General features: G+C 49.8%; 1 protein-coding gene across 1 annotated transcript in view; it reads left to right on the top strand.

The window, feature by feature from the left end:
* The window catches only part of LOC127054263 (dual specificity phosphatase 29-like), a 32,657-nt gene extending 21,264 nt beyond the window's left edge, over positions 1–11,393 (top strand). The window contains exons 3-4 of the mRNA XM_050960341.1: positions 4,076–4,296; positions 9,184–11,393. Of these exons, the coding sequence (XP_050816298.1) occupies positions 4,076–4,296; positions 9,184–9,431 (469 nt within the window). The 3' untranslated portion in view covers positions 9,432–11,393. The remainder of the gene's footprint in view (positions 1–4,075; positions 4,297–9,183) is intronic.
* Positions 11,394–19,390: the final 7,997 nt, after the last annotated feature.

Below are 19,390 nucleotides of genomic sequence, written 5' to 3'. Positions count from 1 at the left end.
AACCCATATCGAGGCATCTAAATACATATAGTCCTACCTGCAGAAGTGCAGAGAGCTCACAACTGGATCTGCAGGTGCGCAGCGCCACTGAAAGTCGGGCATTTATTAAGGCACCAGTTCAGTAAAGCGTATGCTTAAATTCCACTGAAGTAAGTGCAATCTAAGCACGTGCGTGAGTGCTTTGCTAAACTGGCATCTTAATGCCCAGAAATGGATCTGAATGCTTAACTCTGAGCACTCACACTTGAAAGTTTTCTAGTTTTAGCAGTTAAAGAAGGAAGGTTTTGATTTGGGCCCATGTTAAAAAACTGGTTATGGGACAGGCACTAGTGGGAATAAATGGCCTTTTCTGTGGTAACCTTGCCTGCAAAAGGTCAGTTCTGAACTCAAACAAGTCCATAGAAGAGCACTCAATACAGCAGAGTTTAAAGCAGTTGACCTGAGAGGCTAAGCTAAGAGGAAAGCAAAGATGACAGACAATTTAGCATCAGCCTGCACAAAGCACTAAAAAGCACAATAGAGAATCCTTCATTGGCAGGATGATGGTCTAGACAGACCTCAGAATGTCTCTTCTGTATCTTATATCTATGATTAATTCAGAGCAGAAGAGGGACTCACAATAACAACAGATTTTGTTTATCACACTGTAAGCATTTGTAATGTTTAAGATGGATCAGTTACTTCTCTTCATCCAATCTGAACTGACAGAACAGCTACATGAATAAATACATACCCAATATGCCTCTGCTAATACAAGGGGTTAGTCCAAACTGATCAAGAAAAATTATACTAAAGCTTCAGGTCGTAAGATAGTCAACAGCAGGAATCAGGAAAGAACTCCATCCTCTAGCCCCAGCCCCAAAATATGCTTGCCCATGATGCCTTGGGAAAAAGGAAGGGCAAAGACGAGTGCTTTCCACTGAAACTTCAGGCAATATCTACTGCCAGGATACTGCAGTAAGCATATCAGTGGACAGCTGCAATAGCATAGACCCCCATGTCCGTAAATCTAAAGAGCCATGGGAGGTTTCATTTAGGTACTGTAAGGAGAAGTAGAATGGAAGTGACTATGAAGATATAAAAATACCATGCTAATCTGGGAGTGACTACGATAAACCCTGTGTTAACCCTTGGGCTTGCCCAGAACACACTAAATGTTTCCCGGAGCCTGAGCAGATTTTCACTTATCTGAGCACTGATGCAGTTAATAAAAAAGCACTGTGCCTTCATTCTGACAAATGAGACTCCTGTGTGCTCATTAAACACTACGGCCACTGAACACTTAAATGCGAGATCCTAGAGCCACGCAATGGATTATAATTAAGGTTCTCTATTGGTATAGAATCTGCATCTAAGGTGGTTGCAGTGTTGTTGTAGCTGTGTTGGTCCCAGGATAGGAGATGCAAAAGCTTTTGAGCTACACAGATCTCTTCTTCAGGTCCTTTGTAGCTCAAAAGCTTGCCTCTCTCACCAGCAGAAGTTGGTCCACTGAAAGATATTACCTCACCACCTTATCTAATATTTGCATTTAAGGCATTAATTTCTGACAGTCTCCTGAGAACCCAGTCAAGGAAACAGGAAAATTACATCCCAGATGAATGTTTGAATTTACCTTTCATGGACTGTAAATAGTTATTTTTCCATTGACCCTACTTGCTATTCAGCAAGGATTCCACTTGCAGGGGTTCTAACTGAGCACAGAATTTTTAACTGAAAGCATCATTTCCCCATGTTTGTTGGGCCAAGCTTGAAGAATGGAAAACAGATTTTTTCCCCACAGGAGTTGCAGGGGGGGTGGGAGGGGGCAGGAATCACCACAAAACCAAACCTGAAAGCAGAATCTGTGTTTCACCTCAGGCACAGCAGATTCAGGAGAGTAGGCTAAGTTACCTGCCCTAGCCTTCTCCCCCGGAAACTTTTTCATCTGTTTTGAAAGTATCAATCTTTCAAATCAATTATTTTTGAAATTTTCAGCAAATCAAGTAGTCGAAAAAAAACTGTTTTGGGTCAAATGAAATATTTTGTTCAACATCAGCTGAAAATGTTTTTATTCTGAGCTGATTCTGATTTTGATTTGCTGAAAATTTCAAAAATAATGTTATCGGATCAACCCAAGACGGTAATTCTTTTTTCAGAATTGCCAGTGAACTGAGAAATCAGTTACAGTTCATACAACTTTAGTGCCCCACTTGTTGGGGGCTGCATGTAGATACATACAGACCTAATGAGCACAGAGTACCTCCATTACAATGCTATCAAAAAGATTGATACTTTAAATGTTCTTAAATTTATAAAAATAAAACTGAAGTAAATTCTGAAAGTTATTTTGAATAAAAAACCATGAAAGTTAGTATAGAAATGAAATGTTTAGATTTGTTTGCAATTATTTTTAGTTTTTATTTTCCTCTGAATCAGTTTGACATATTCTACACAAAGCCACAAAATGTTTCAGTCAACCCAAATCTGCATTTTTCCCAAAAACATTTCAGTCGAAAAATTTCACCCAGTTCTATGGCTTCTCCCAGAGAGGAAGGACCCAGCCATCTCAGGAAGTAGCTCTGAAAGGAAGTTCAGGGGACCGAGCATACTTCCTGCCTGGGGGAGTAGATGAAAGTGTGTTTGAGCAGTAGCGGCAGCAGGAGACTGCACTGACTCTGGGCTCTCCTCCAACAACAATGCTGTGTCTCTATTGTTCACTGAGCTCGTGGCTGTGTAATTGTTCTGGGGACTCCGCTAGATTGTGCTAACCCACCAAAACAAAGAGCCCACGGTAACACAACAGTAGAAACTGACCGCACAGTCTTACCATGTATAAAACACACAGTTTATTAGCCACTGCCGCTAAACAGTGCTCTTGTGTGGGAGCAATCAGAGTGATGTGCCTTGATGCAGCAGCAGTTCTTCTGCATCCCTCAAGGAATTCTCAACCACGCTTGTGTGCGCTCGGGTACAGCGGAGTACAATTAGAATTTCCTTTTTGTATGTGCTAGCGAACAGGGTTAGGAAGGAAGGATAAAGGAGTCATACTAAAAACATAAGAACAGCCATATTGGGTCCTTACAATCCTTACAGGGCCCATCTGTTTGCTGGGTGTTTGTACAGCGTCTAGAACTGTGTGCCCTGATCCATGACTAGGGCTCCTAGGCACGAGGGCCACATTAATAATAAAAAAAATAGCAATAGATTGTTCTTATCAACAGGTTTACTGAAAGTTGGGCTGCCACTTGTCCTGTCCTCGGCACGCCTGGGTGCCTGAGCATGGAAAGGGAAGCATTAGCTTTGCACATCCTGACCCTTTAAGAAGCTTGAATATTTTCAGTTTCATTCCCCCCCCCACCCCCCAAGATTCCCCCTCATCCCAGGAGCCAATTCCTCTTCACTCCAGGAGTAGGAAGTATCCACTTTTACTTCTCTAAAGAGGTTACAGATCTAAATCAATGGCCAATATGTGACCTTTGGGTATAGTGCTTTTGTCTTGAGACACCTTAATGTGATCCGTTAGTACATGGCAGCAAAGAAGAGGCTGACAGAGCTTCTAGACCCCCTGGACACATGAGCATGAACAAGTTTTTTCTTCTAAGTGTAGAAGAGAAAAATCTTAGCGGTTGCATTTCTTTCAGAAGTAGTAAGAGCCATGTAAACCCTACCTGAATTTAATCCTCATTTGTAACTGACTCTTTGATTAGTCCTCTCATATTAAATGATGGCAAAGAATGTGTCAGATGGTTAAAGCCAGGGAGTGGGAGGAAAGATTCATGGGTTCTATTTCTAGCTCTGCCGCTCACTCAGTTTGCGACCTTGGACAAGTCAACTTAACCTCTCTGTTGCTCAAGTTTCCCCCCTGTAAAATGGGTAGAACCAATAACAGCTCACAGCATATGGCTGCTAGGCAGCTTAGTTTGTTTGTGACATCCTGGGATGAAAGGTATTGTGTAAAGGCAGGGGATCAGCCTGTTTCTTTGAAGAATCAGTGTGGTTGTGGTTTATCATTTGCGAAATAAGAGAAATATTTGCAGCATGGATGCAGCATGAGAGAGCTCCATTCACACATGTGACCGTGACCTTTGTTTAACAGGAAAACTGCATTAGATCGCTATAGCCTTGAGAAAGCCGGCTTCACCCACATCCTCAATGCAGCCCACGGCCGGTGGAATGTGGACACAGGACCAGATTACTACAGTGACATGGCTATTGAGTACCATGGGGTAGAAGCAGATGATCTCACCACCTTCGACCTCAGCCAGTTCTTTTATTCAGCTGCTGAATTCATTGAAGCTGCACTCCAAGATCAGAGAAGTAAGGAAGGGGCAGAGTACGGTCAGAAAGTCCTTGTTTGCTAGTTGATCTCAGTGCACATGAGTATTCATCAAAAATAGCCAACTCCCAGGGGGTTAAACAGGCAGAGAAAGTCAAGGACCATCAGCAGAGAACAAACAAGCAATGGCTAATAATGAAGCTGGTCATTTTGGGAAAGTCAATGCTAGTATACGGTTCAGGTCATCTCACAGCCATGTCAGCCATTCAAATCAATGGGATTTGGTAGCAATCCAAAAGTCCTTACCTTCCGATGGGCCACTGTTAAGCAGCTATCTCCCTGGCAGACAGGTGTCCCTAGTACAAGCAGCACTCATTTTACACTCCTATGAAGCAAACAATCTCAGGAGGAAACTCAATTGGCCACGGAGCTAGTCTGCCATTCCTAGGGGTGGTCCCTTTCCAGTTAGCGGTGAGGCCTATTAGCAGGACATCTGCCCAGGCTGTACTTATCCTGTGTATGTAGGACTCCAGTCTCCAAGGCTGTCACTTCAACATTTCTCACACTAAAGCATTAAGTTTGCTACAGAGACATATAAAAGCACTTTAATACTTTTGCCATCAGATCATCTCCAAGCTGTAACAGGGATTTATTTTTGTCATCTTCCAAGCCATAGGAGACTGAAATCACTTTGACAGCACAGATCTGGAAACATTAGTTAAAGCCTTTGTAATTTCCCAGCTTGATTACTATACTTCATTATTTGCTGACCTCCAGCAGCGTCCTAGCTAAGGGTTTAAGCTGATGTGAAGCACCACAGTCGCGACCCCACACTGTCTTTCAACATTTACTCCGGTTCTTATTTTTAAAAATATCTCAACAGGGTGTTTTACCAGGAGCCAGCAGAGAAACTTAAGATCCTCCTGCTGACCTACAAAGCCTTTAATATCAGAGAGCCACATATCAAGTTTCCAACCTCTTGTCAACTTGTGTTCTTGTCAACTTGGCTGTTTAGATCAGCAGCTGCTGGTTACCTGGGATACCCCCAACAACCAGCCAGGTCTTAAGCTTTCAACAAGTACAGTCCTCAGCTACAGAATTTGCCCCTTGTTAAGACAGAAAGACAATAAATCATCACTATTTTAAAACTGAAGTCCCAGTTGCATTATGTGCTGCTTTAAGATTTCATGTTCTTAGAAGGAAGAGAGGTCCATAAGTCAAGATAGTCACTTAAAATTGACAAGACTCCACCCAAGTACTGCTTCTGGAAAGGGTGGGGACTAGTTAGATTTTCTGGGTGGCTAAAAGCGTCTGATCTCTAGCCTCACTTCTAATCACATTCCTAGAGAGGGATTTAGGCCTAAAGAGCTTGTCTACACAAACATGGAGTTTGTGGCAAACTGGGGTGTGAATCTAGCCCACAATACCCTGTCACAGATTAACTATCTGCGTGCTCCCTGCTGACACACAGTGAGTTCATTAGAATGCTTTGCTCCAGTCTTCTTTAAAATGGGACTTGCTCAAAGTGCTCTAGAGAACTGTTAACATATGCCAGCAGGGTGCACCCGGACACCTAGCCCACAGCAGGCTTGTGTGGGGTACAGGCACACCCCAACATGCCACAAACAAAATGTTTGTGCAGACAAGTCCTTAATAGCTCCATCCTGCAGCCTCCCCTTCCTGTTCCAGCAGCACAGCATGAAAAACATGGTAAACACACAGAAGTCAAGAGAGAAAGACTGTTTCAACAGCACTACATTAAAGTGCACAAGCAGGGTCTACATGTACCTGTTAGTGCACAGCACACCAGTGCGTTTTTGAAATCAAAGCCCTGTCGTGCACACTGCTGCTCCATATAGACGAGCCCTGAGAAGCTTAGCACATTCTTGTGTGCTGATAAACGGTAGGGGGAGAGACTCAGAGCAGTTCGCAAGGCTCAAGCCTCAAAGCTTCCAGTTTTAAGGCGGTATCAAACACTCATGAAGCCCTGAGGCTCAACCAAGCATCAATGCAGCAATGAAACAGAAACCTGATTCAGAGAATGGAATGATTCACTTATTAAAAATACTTCTGAATTCAAGAGTAACTAAATGTGTAACACTGACACTTCTGTATGTAGCTGTTCTTCTGGCTGCTGCATTGGTAAGGTGTTTGAATAACAAGGACAGAGAGTTGTGTTTTGTTCTCATGTACACTAGCGATATAAAGATAACCATTGCCTGTAGTAGCCCTGGAGAAGAGAGGACAAGAATGCGAAGAAATTCATGTTGGGAAACATGGGGCACTGAATACATGTTACTCATACTGCAGCGAAGTATGGTACTATTAAGCCTCACCTTCTTGTCCAGACGAGATTGATCATTCGAATGCATTCAGTCAAACATACACTTGCAATAGATTTAGGGCCTTTTTTTGCTAATACAGCAGTTTCAGAAGTATTGTAGTGGGCATTGTCGCCATTCAAATAGTGGGTTACAGACGTAGGACGTGTGAAGAGATAAGAAGCAGTTAGCCAGGCAGCACATACTCCCATCAGTGCAAGGGATCGGCCTTAAAGAAAGTTTACACAAGGGTACATAACTACCCTGTTCGATAAAGACCAGTCTCTGTTTAGCCACCTAGCATAGTTCACATGCTTAACTCAATTCCAGGCATCCTAGGAGTATAACCACCCAACATGCTTGTCTTAGTAATGCCCCCCAGGTTCCTAACCCAGATTTTGGAGTAAGTAGAAGAGAAAGGGTAGTTCAGGGGCCAGGGCGCTAGCTTGGGAAACCTAGGTTTGATTCTTTGCTCTGCCACAGACTTGCTGTAAGACCCCAGGCAAATCACTTAGGCTTGCTTTGCCCTGGCTTCCCAATAGCACTTCCTGACCTCCCAGAGGTGTTGAGAGGATAAATACAGTAAGATTGTGAGGCATCCAGACACTATGGCCATACAAGGAGCTTAGCAAGATAGATTAGCACCCCAAAGCATTTGAACATCAACACACAAACAGGCATCACTTCACCCACCTACTCACTGTAAAATTGGGCCTGGAAGGACAGGGCAAGTTCCCATCTTTATGGAAAGTCCTCCAGGATCTTTACTGTTCACACACAGCAGACAGGTTCCCCATCCTTGCAATTTCCAAACATGCACATTTTTCTCTCTCTCCTTTACATGACATAAAATACAGGTTCTCGTTTTGCCACTGATACCCAGAAAGTTCTCCGTTTCCCAGCTCCCCAAGCAAGGCCTTTATCCCTCAGCCTTCCCCTCCTGTCAGTCATTTATTCCACCATTTCACCCCAGCCCTTTTACAAACCGGAGGCTAGAGCAAGAATGAAGCGCTGAACAAATGGGAGTTTTCATCTGTTTCAAATATTCAGAGTAATGATAGAAGGGATTATCATTCTCTGTTATCGGCGAGGCTGGAAATCTGCCATGATGCCTCTACAACTATCTGCCGGGATTAGGATGCAAGCCGTGACCATTAATCCCCTTGTACTGGCAGTTCTTGATGTGTCCACGACACAGCAGTGCTGTTCCTGCCAGGAAATCATCCCCTCCACTCCCAGCATCGAGGAACGAATTGCTAGGAGTCAAAGCCTGGCCCCACTGGATGTAGCCGACAAAGTAAAAATGCCTCTGGCGTTGCAATGGTGTTTGTGGTGTTATTTGGCCATAGGAGGTTGTAGTAGACAGAGCTTCAGATGCTGCCTTTATTAGAGTACACTGATTTAAAAAAACAACCAAACTCCATGGCAGCTAGTCTCAGAGCCCAGGACTACAGACTTAGGCTTATGGGGCTCACACTACAGTGCTGCAACTAGTAGTGTAGATGTTGCTGCTAGGGCTGGAGCTCGGGCTCTGAGACCCACCCTCCTCGCCAGGTTTCAAGAGCCTGAGCAGGATCTCTCCTGCCATACACAAGCCCAAGTCTGTCGACCCAGGCTCTGAGACTTGCAAAACTCGACCCCAGCTTTCCTCCTCCCAGGGTTTTGTAGCCAGAAGCCTTTGCATCAGTTCCTGCAGCACATGGAAGGGCCCAGTACCACTCACTCTCTTCCACCGGTCCCTGGCGGCTGCCAGTGGGGACATCCCACTCTCATTCACTTGCCTTACAGCAGCGCTGAGAAGCTCTGGCAGAGACTGACACCTCCTTGTGCTACAGCTGCCTATACAAAGTAAGAGACAGCCCCGATCCCAAGAGCTGAAATCTAACCAGACAAGACAAACAGGGTGGGATGAAAGGAATTGTCATCCCCAGATGAGACACAGGGAGATTAAGTGATTTGTCCAAGGTCACACCAAAAGTCTGAGGCAGTGCAGGGAACTCCTCTCTGGCCCCATGGTATTCATAGAATCCTAGAACTGGAAAGGACCTCATAGCAAGACTAAGTATTATTTGACTAAGTATTGGGAGTGAGCAAGTGGACACATTCTTTTCATCCTCCTGGAGGGCATGAGTATCTGGTTCATCAGCACCTCACTGGCGCTGGACCCCTGCCTCCTAATTCTGCCCCCCACCCAGACAGCATACACTCCTTGATTCAGCAGAATGAGTGAAGCACAGTAAATCATGGATCCGTGGGAGCCCAATAAAGGGGAGGCTGCAGCTTGGCTTTGCTGGCTACCTACTGTCACATTGCAGCCCATCCCGCCTGGCTATAAATTGGCAATCCTTCAGTTAAAGCATTAGGAGATCCAGATTCTATAATGGGACTCACTGGGTGACCTTGGGCAAGTCACTTGACCTCTCTATGCTTCACAGTCCCTGCCTGTACAAGAGGATGGTATTTACCTGCCCGGCAAGGAGGCTGTAAAACATATTAATGGCTAGGAAGCACGAAGATCTCTGGGGGGAAGGCCCAAGAGAAGGGGAGAGTGTTTATTATTGGTAAATCTGAAAGCGTTCTCTCTATTTGCTCTCCTCATTCGTGCAGACAAGATCCTGGTTCATTGTGCCATGGGACGCAGCCGATCCGCCACCTTGGTCTTGGCTTACCTGATGATTTACAAGAACATGACAGTGGTTGACGCTATTGAGCAAGTGCTGCAGCACCGATGCATCCTCCCAAACCGTGGCTTCCTGAAACAGCTGAGAGAACTGGACATAAAGCTGGCTCTGAAGAGGACAAATGCCAAGAACGGCATCCAAGTCAATGGAGAGGAGCATGGCACAGAGATCTAGCATTCCTCATGCCCTGGGGTTACTGCTAGGGGGAAAAACACCTAGCAAGAGAAAACAATACTGTCAAAAGTCCTTTGTTATAAGTCCAGAGGGAAGAATCAATAGCATCTGAAATGCCTTAAAGGGAATCTCAGGTTGGAGACAAGATAAATGGAGAGAGGAAGCAATCTCGTTAGGGAGCATAACACAGAATCCCCTCATTTTAGTGCTGTTCTTCAGGGCTCTCCTGTACAGAAGCGAAAAAGAAGGGACTTGTGATGGAAGGCAGTGGCTCTATAAGAACTAGAAGAGTGGTGCCCAGTACATAAAGGACCCAGTAAGCCTGCAAGCGCATGAACTGTGATTCAGGCCCAGCTGCTCCTGCTGCCCTATTACAATAAATGTTCAACAGCTGTTATTTTAATACTGTTTGTGTATACAGCAAATCCACATGTAAAGCCTGACACATTTACTTAAATATGACCACTCCATGGCACAACATACATAATGTGTTAGCTGAATAAGGAAGCATGAGCCCAGCTTCACCTGTGTTTCCTTGGGTTAGCAGAACCTTCCATATAGTGATGCACCCTATGATAACTGCCAATTCAGCACTCACTAGCTTGTGAGTCCATGCTGTAGGATCTAGAGAGGATAGGAGATCTAAACAGCCTTGCAAAGCCTGAGCCAGAACGCATAACTGTAATCCTTCTTTAAACTAACTGGGGTGGGATACATGGGCAGTGGGTGAAGCTTCCCCTGGGAGAGGCTAGCTCTTTGTCCCACCTCTTCCGCCTGCAGCCCTACTCACACTCCACCCGTTCCACCCTGCTCAGCCCCCCCTCCTGCCACCCACCACATCGCTACTCCCTCCCTCTCACGCTACCAGACCACCCCCACGATCTTCTTCACAACACCACTCCCTGCATCGCTCCTCATCCCCACCTCACCCCGCCACCTGCAGCCAGTCACCTCCTCACTCCACCGTCCACCAGGTCCCCGCTCATCCCTGCCCACTATGATACCCCCCACCACTGCTGCTTACCTCCCCACTTCACCACCCACCGCAAGATCGCTTCCGCCTGCCGCATCTCTCCTCACCCCCCCACCTGCTGCCACTCGCCTCCTCACTCCACCACATCCCTCCTCATCCCCTGCCTGCCACCACTCGCCTCATTTCACCGCCTGCCATGAGACCCACCTGTCCAACCATCTTTCGCCTTCTCACCCCCCCACCTGCCGCATCCCTCCTCATCCCCCTGCCCGCCACCGCTCACCTCACTTCCCCAACTGCCGCAAGACCCCCCTGCCTGCTGTGTCCCTCCTCACCCACCGCCACTGGCCTTCTCACTCCCTGACCTGCTGCTGCTCGCGTCCTCACTCCACCGCCCACCATGAGACTCCTCCTGCCCGCCGCCTCCTTAGTCCCCCACCCACTGCAAGACCTAGCCTGCCACATCCCTCCTCACCCTCCACCCCTGTGGGGTAAGGGGAGTGAGGAGGGAGGCAGCAAGCAGCGGGGACCTCTGGGGGGGGAGTGGGAAGGGCAAGGGGAAATGGAGTGGAGGAGAGGAAAGGAGAGGAGAGGAGGAAGACTCACCAGGGAGCAGCAACAGGCAGTGGGGGCCTCAGGGAAGAGATGAGGCCACCATGGCCCAGGTGCCCAGCGGCAGGTCACCGGCAGCTGCACCACGGGAGGCTTAGCCTTTCCTGGTCTATTATACCCACTGCCCATAATGGGGTAGAAGAAAAGAGACTTTGAATTTAGCTCCCTGTACTCAAGTACAGGCTCCCTTCAACCCCTGCAAAATCCTTAAGCCAGTCCTGTTGGAAATGAACCAGCGCTGTAACAAACAGTGCCTACTGCAGTTCCATCTATTGAGGCTATTATTCTGTGACAAGGCCAAAAGCAGATGTTTATGGGAAGGGTCAGAGATGTGATTTGTATCTAATCTGGGGAAAATAAAATTCACTTTAAGTGTTTGCCATTCTCAGTCTGCTTCTTTGAAGAATGGTCAGTTTACACTTGGTTCCTACCTTCCCCGCTACTACGTCCGTCTTGTTTGATTTGCCGGAATACAGTTGATGATAGTCACTGAGAATAGTTTGAGGGCTGGTTGAGAAGGGGTGTCATGCACCAAACACTCTCTCAGCGATTGAGTGCAAGTCACCTGGAAAACATAGCTATGCTCCAGCATCCTAAAGCTTGAAAAGACGGTTACTCACCTTTGTAACTGTTGTTCTTCGAGATGTGTTGCTCATATCCATTCCAGTCAGGTGTGCGCGCGCCGCGTGCACGTTCATCGGAAGACTTTTTTTTTTACCCTAGCAACACTCGGCTGGGCGCCCCCCGGAGTGGTGCTGCTATGGCACCGGATATATACCCCAGCCAACCCGGCCACCCTTCAGTTCTTTCTTGCCAGCTACTCCGACAGTGGGGAAGGAGGGTGGGTTTGGAATGGATATGAGCAACACATCTCGAAGAACAACAGTTACAAAGGTGAGTAACCGTCTTTTCTCCTTCGAGTGATTGCTCATATGTATTCCAGTCAGGTGATTCCCAAGCCTTACCTAGGCGGAGGGGTCGGAGTGAGATGTGGCAGCGTGCAGAACCGCTGAGCCAAAGGCTGCATCATCTTTAGACTGTTGGACCAGAGCATAGTGTGAAGCAAAGGTGTGGACTGATGACCAGGTCACTGCACGACATATCTCCTGGATAGACACGTGTGCCAGGAAGGTGGCTGATGAAGCCTGAGCTCTGGTAGAATGCGCCGTGAGATGGCCCGAGGGGACATGAGCCAGGTCATAGCACGTGCGTATGCACGCCGTTATCCAAGAGGAGATCCTCTGGGAGGAGATGGGTAGACCTTTAATCCGTTCAGCGACTGCCACGAACAGCTGGGGGGGATTTCCGGAAGGGCTTTGTCCGCTCAATATAAAAAGCAAGTGCCCTACGGACATCTAAGGAGTGCAACTGCTGCTCCCGTCAAGAAGAGTGAGGCTTTGGGAAAAAGATCGGGAGGAAGATATCCGGGTTGGTATGGAAAGCCGACACTACCTTAGGGAGGAACACCGGATGAGGTCGCAACTGTACCTTGTCCTTGTGGAAGACAGTATACGGTGGGTCCACCGTAAGTGCTCAAAGTTCGGAGACCCTTCTGGCCGATGTAATGGTCACCAGGAAGACTGTCTTCCACGACAGGTACAGGAGTGAGCAAGTTGCCAATGGCTCAAAAGGAGCATGCATAAGTCTGCTTAGGACTAAGTTGAGGTCCCAGGTGGGGGTAGGGCGGCGTACTGGGGGGTAGAGGCGCTCCAGGCCCTTAAGAAATCTAGTAACTAAGGGGTGGGAAAACACGGAGCGGCCACTTTCTCTGGGATGAAATGTGGAGATAGCTGCCAAGTGCACCCTCAGAGAAGATATCACCAGGCCCTGTTGTTTAAGAGACCAGAGGTAGTCTAAAACAGCGAGGATCGAGACCTCAGAAAGAGTAACATCCTGCGTTGCACATCAGCAGGAGAAACGTTTCCACTTGGCCAGGTACGTTGACCGAGTGGAAGGCTTTCTGCTGCTTAGGAGGACATGCTGTACCGGAGCGGAGCAGCGTAACTCTGATCTGTTTAGCCATGCAGGAGCCATGCCATGAGGTGAAGGGCCTGCAGGTCTGGGTGGCGAAGACTGCCGTGGTCCTGCGTTATGAGATCTGGAAGGAGTGGTAGGGTAACCGGATTGTCCATGGACAGTTTGAGCAGTGTGGTGTACCAGTGCCGTTTGGGCCACGCTGCAACGATCAGGATTAAATGTGCCCTGTCCCTGCGGAGTTTTATTAGGACCTTGTGAACCAGAGGGAACAGTGGGAAGGTGTAGAGCAGCCAGTGCTTCCACGACATGAGGAATGCGTCCGTGATCAATCCCAGTGAAAGACTCTGGAAGGAGCAGAACACTTGGCATTTCCTGTTCGTGCGAGAGGCGAACAGGTCTATGAGGGGAAAACCCCACCTCTGGAAGATCAAATGAATAACGTCTGGTCTTATTGACCATTCGTGACAGAGGAAGGATCTGCTCAGCTGATCCACCAGAGTGTTCCGAACCACTGGGAGAAAGGACGCTACCAGGTCTATTGAGTGGGCTATGCAGAAGTCCCAGAGTCGAATGGCCTCTTGACACAGGGGAGAAGAGCGAGTCCCTCCCTGTTTGTTGATATAATACATGGCCATTGTGTTGTCTGTAAACACTGAGACACAACGGCCACGAAGATGTTGCTGGAATGCCTGGAACGCGAGGCAGACTACTCTCAGCTCCCGGACGTTTATGTGGAGTGTCAGCTTCTGTGATGCCCAAAGGCCCTGGATACGAAGGTGACCGAGGTGAGCCCCCCAAACGAGAGATGACGCATCTGTCGTTAGGGACAGCGAGGGCTGTGGTGGATGGAACGGTAGCCCTGCACACACCAGGGAGGGAGTCAGCCATCAGTCGAGGGAGCGTAAGGTGCTCGGGGGAACGGTCACCAGCATGTCTATTGGGTCCCTGCCCAGGCGGTAGACCGAGTTGAGCCACGTTTGAAGGGGCCGGAGGCGGAGCCTGGCATATTTGGTCATATAAGTGCAGGCGGCCATGTGGCCTAGTAGGCCGAGACACGTGCGAGCCGAGGTGATTGGGGAGTTCTGCAGACCTCGAATGATAGCCCTGATTGTCTGGAAACGTGGCTGAGGTAGGTAGGCCCTGGCTCGAGTGGAGTCCAGGGTTGCCCCTATGAAGTCCAGCCTTTGTGTGGGAACCAGTGTGGACTTTTTAGCGTTGAGGAGCAGCCCCAGTAGGGAGAATAGGTCTGTGATTATGTTCACGTGCTGTCTGACCTGAGTCCGGGGGGTTCCCTTGGTGAGCCAGTCATCCAAATATGGGAATACATGTATCTGCTGCCGGTGGAGGTGGGGCGACGACGGCCATACACTTCGTAAACACCCTTGCGGCTGCAGACAGGCCAAAGGGGAGGACCGTGAATTGGAAGTGCCGGTGACTGGCTACAAAGCGAAGATACCTCCTGTGTGGAGGGAAGATGGTGATATGGAAGTATGCGTCCTTCATATCGAGGGCGGCATAACAGTCTCCAGGATCCAAGGACGGGATAATAGTTCCCAGGGAGACCATGCGGAACTTCAACTTGACCATAAACTTGTTGAGGCCTCGCAGGCCCAGGATGAGCCTGAGGCCTCCCTTGGACTTGGGGATTAGAAAGTAGCAAGAGTAAAACCCTTTTCCCTTCTCATCTGGTGGTACCTCCTCTATTGCTCCTGCGGCGAGGAGAGACTGCACCTCTTGTAAGAGGACTTGCTCATGAAAGGGGTCCCTGAAGAGGGACTGGGTTGGGGGGTGGGAAGGTGGGGTTGAAACAAATTGGAGGTGGTATCCTTGTTTCACCTTCCGTAGGACTCAGATGTCTGAGGTCAATTGGGACCACGCCGGGAGGAAGTAGGAGAGGCAGTTGGAGAAGGGAGAAGGATCCTGTCCTGAAACTGGTACGCCGTCCTTGTGCGTATCTTCAAAAGGTAGACACAGGCCCCGGAGGTGCTTTTGGGGGGCCATGGTTTTGACCCCCTTGGGGTCCCGACTGGCATCTACGGCCACCCCGCCCGCACCTTCTGTTGAAGTCTTGTCTGTGTCGGGGCATAAAGTACGGCTGGTGGGGCTGGGGCTGGAAGGGTCTGCGTTGGGTCACAGGCATATGCATGCCCAATGAGCGCATGATGACCCTGTTGTCCTTTAAACTTTGCAACCTGGGGTTGGTCTTTTCAGAGAACAAACCCTTGCCATCAAAGGGTAAGTCCTGGATGGTGTATTGGAGCTCAGGTGGCAGGTTGGAGACCTGTAGCCATGAGATACACCTCATGGTGATACCTGAGGGCAGAGTTCTGGTTGCCGAGTTGGCTGCATCGAGAGAAGCCTGGAGGGAGGTTCTAGCTACCTTCTTCCCTTCTTCAAGGAATGCAGCAAATTCCTGGCGAGAGTCCGGGGGTAGAAGTTCTGTGAATCTACCCACCTCCGCCCAGGTGTTGTAGCTGTAACGGCTCAGGAGAGCCTGCTGGTTGGCCACCCGGAGCTGAAGGGCACCTGCCGAATATACCTTGCGGCCTAGTAGGTCCATCCGCCTAGCCTCCTTTGATTTGGGGGCTGGTGCCTGTAGGCCGTGGCGTTCCCTTTCGTTGACCAATTGGACAACTAATGAGGAAGGAGGAGGATGAACGTATAGATATTCGTACCCCCGAGAGGGTACCATGTATTTCCTCTCAACTCCTTTTGTCGTAGGGGGAATGGAGGCTGGGGACTGCCATAAGGGTCAGCAGTGGCCTGGATGGTCTTGATGAAAGGCAAAGCCACGCTAGTGGGGGTATCTGCCAACAGGATGCTGACAACTGGGTCCTCGACCTCCGGGACTTCCTCTACGGGAAGATTGATGTTGAGCGCCACCCTCCTAAGGAGGTCCTGATGGGCTCTGAGGTCTATTGGCGGGGGCCTTGATGATGAGGTCTCTGCCACCGCATCGTCTGGGAGGGAAGAGGACGACACGCCGGGGATGAGGGGGTCCTGGATAGCCTCTTGCTCCTGGGTTGGTTCCTGCTCCAGCGGTACCGGGGAACCTGGTGGATGGATTATTTGCTCCTCTGTCCCAGCTCGAGGGGGACGGCTAATGGTGGCCTCTGGAGCTCGATGCTCTGAGGAAGCAGAGCGGGTCTGGAGCAATGGAGCACCCTGGGCATGATGGTATGCCCAGGGTGTCCAAAAGGACCACTGGTGAGGTCCTGGGTCCTGAGACCGGACCTCCTGGAAGACCCCGGTAGGCACCTCCGTATCTCGCTCCTGGTCGTAATAACTGTCCGCGTGAGAGGACACCGACGTCTGCCTGGATGGCCATGGAGGAGCAGAGAAACCTTGGGCTGAGGTTCCAATGGACCTCGCTCCCTTCTTTAACGGGGATTGGTGCCAGTACGTAGCAGTACCGGGATCGAGATCGGGACCTGCGACCAGACCGGTGCCGGGAGGTTGACCGAGATCTGCAGTGTGAATGGCTCCGAGAGGTATGGTGCCTGGATCGGCACCGAGAACTGGAGCGGTGCCGCGGATAGTGAGGAGGAGAGCAGGAGTCCAACCGGTGCCACGAGTCTGACCGGTGCCATGTAGGAGAACGGTGCCGGGACTGCGAGTGGCGTTGAGAGCGGGAGCGTCGTCTCGACCTGGAGCGTCTGCGGGACCGCAATCTTGAGCAGTGCCGGTCTGCTGAGCTGACAGATGGTAGTCTAGGCAGGGTCGGCTTGCCCCGAGATTGGATTACCCGCACCGGCGGTGCCGGGAGTAGAGACAGTGCCAAGTCCGTTAAGGCGATTAAGTCTCTCGCCGCCGAATACGCCTCTGGCGTGGATGGCATGGTGGGCTCTACCGAGGCACGCGCCGGGGAGCTATTAGGCGCCGGACTTGACGGCCCTTGTGGGACCGGAATCAACGGTGCCAGTTTAGTCGGTGCTGTGGTGGGTAGCGGCGCCAGGCGGTCTGAACTGGGCGCACTCTCTGGCTGCAGCGTGGGCGGTCTCCAAGCAGCAGGAGTCTTGGCCTTCTTCGACCTCGGGGAGAGTGAGCGACGTATAGTCGACTTCGGTGCCGGTGGCGCCCGGTGCCGAGAGTCTTTAGGCATATCGGTGCGATCTGATGCCATAGGGGTGCCTCTGCTCACCAACTGACCGGTGCTCGGTGCCGAAGGTGGCGGTGTCAAGGCCGCCTCCATGAGGAGCTGTTTTAGTCTGATGTCCCGCTCCTTTTTAGTTCGCGGCTTGAAAACTTTGCAAATAGGGCACTTAGCTGGTAAGTGCGATTCCCCGAGGCACTTCAAACAGGAATCATGTGGGTCTCCTGTTGGCATCAGCCTGTGACAGGCCGAGCACAGTTTGAAACCCGGTGAGCCGGGCATGAGCTCTGGCACTGGGTGTGGGGAAGGGGCTACTCCCCGAACCCCACTAAGTAGTACTAAACTAACTATACTATTAATGTAAGAACTTACAACTAAATCTATCTATATCTACAAGAACAATAACTATGTACACAATAACGAGAAACTACGAGTAGCTAGGGAAGGTGGAGGTCAGCTAAGCCGCACGCCACTGTTCCAACGACCGACACAGGCGGTAAGAAGGAACTGAAGGGTGGCCGGGTCGGCTGGGGTATATATCCGGTGCCATAGCGGCGCCACTCCAGGGGGCGCCCAGCCGACCCGCCGAGTGTTGCTAGGGTAAAAAAAAAAAGTCTTCCAACGAACGCGCACGCAGCGCGTGCACACCTGACTAGAACGCATATGAGCAATCACTCGAAGAAGAATCTATTATTTGAATATGTAGTATTGAACTCCAGCAGGATACAGTTTGGTAAACCAATTCTGGGCAGCTGTTTGACGCTCATAAAGCCTCTTACCATCAACTTTCTTCCAATCGCCATTGCTCATTGCTACAGCCTGCCGCTGTAGAAAACATGACAACATGAAGAGCAAGAAATTTGTCGTAACTGAGTTTGGGAAGCCAATGAAACACCCCGAGCTCTCCTCACCGCTGCATGATCAGTGCCACTCTGCCACTCCTCTTCCAACTTCTTTACCAGTTACTGCAAGGTCCTTTTTCCTTCCCCCATCTCTTCTCCCCAGCTCCTCATCCCCCCAGTTATGGCAGTGTGGGGGGCACATTCCCTCTGTTTGGATTTCTGGGTTCTCCTCCACCTCTATGCTAGTCCATACAGGTTCCCGTACCACGTTCATCACGGCAGTATCTGAGCTCCTTCCAGGGGTGCATTAAGTAACATGACTAACGTCTGTCCCATTTTTTCTCTTCCCAGGGGGAGATGGGTGGGCAAAGGAGTGTTGTGTTCTGGATTTTCTTTTTTTCAGTATACACACGCAGTTCATAATATGTTTAGGGTAGAGGAAGCAAGGTCAAAGCAATACACTTTGCGCTGAGAGTGGAAGGCAGTGAGGTTTGGGATGGCCTTTTGCTCCTGTAGGAGCTTATTCTGCCATCTCATCCCAGCCCCCAAGAAACTCTGTCTCTCTATCCTTATTGTAGAAGCTTCCACTGTGCCAGAGAAGAGAAGTTGCCCAGCAGTTCCTGTGGTCCCCTCCATTACCTCTCTTCCTCACCAATTCCTGCATTACAGAGCACCCGATTCTCTCCTCGCTCTCCTCCAACCGTCATTCCATTACTCCAGCACCGGACGCCTGTTTCCCCAGCCCATAGGGAAGTTGCATTGGCTGATGAAATAACCACAAGGCAGGAGCCAGGAAACCCTGCGTTCTAACACCAGCTCTGCCACTGGCACAAACTGCGACCTCTTGGACACATCACCAGCCAGGGTGTACGGATGGGCTGGGGGAGAAGAGAGGGTGCCAGGAGACTGCAGCAGTCATTGGGTGGCTGTGTAGGGCAGAGGGGACATGGATGATGCCAGCCAGGAAGGAGGCACCACAAGAGGCATTTCTGGGCAGGCCTGGGAACTTGGTCTCCCCAACCCCAGCTCCCTCAGCTTTCTGAGAGGTGTAATCAAGCTCTAACTTCGCTGCTTGTTTCCCCCTTTTATTCATGGGGGGATAACACCTACTTCACAAGGTGCTTGAACATTAATGTCTGCACAGCACTTTAAACGTGGGGCAGGGAACTGCCTTGGGTACCATTAACTAGCCCTCCTCCCTCTTAACTACTGCAATATGAGGCACCCATTTCTCCCTCACTGGGCACCTCTCTTTATCCCTCCATTAACCCCCCCAGCCCAGGAATGCAGCTCTAGGGTACCCTATATTCCGGGCCCCAGACCCCAGGTAACCCTCCCATTTCCCGCTGAAGCGAAGCTGTTCGGCGAGGTGATGCTTTGGAGAACTAGCAGGGACAGTCCCACCTGCCCCGGGAAGGCACACAGCCCTGTGTGTCAGAGCGACATGAAGCCTCGGGATCCT

This window comes from Gopherus flavomarginatus, chromosome 6 (assembly GCF_025201925.1).
Source record: "Gopherus flavomarginatus isolate rGopFla2 chromosome 6, rGopFla2.mat.asm, whole genome shotgun sequence".
Lineage (NCBI taxonomy): Eukaryota > Metazoa > Chordata > Testudines > Testudinidae > Gopherus > Gopherus flavomarginatus.
Note: the sequence above shows the minus strand (reverse complement) of the source record. Positions and strands in the feature narration are given on the sequence as shown.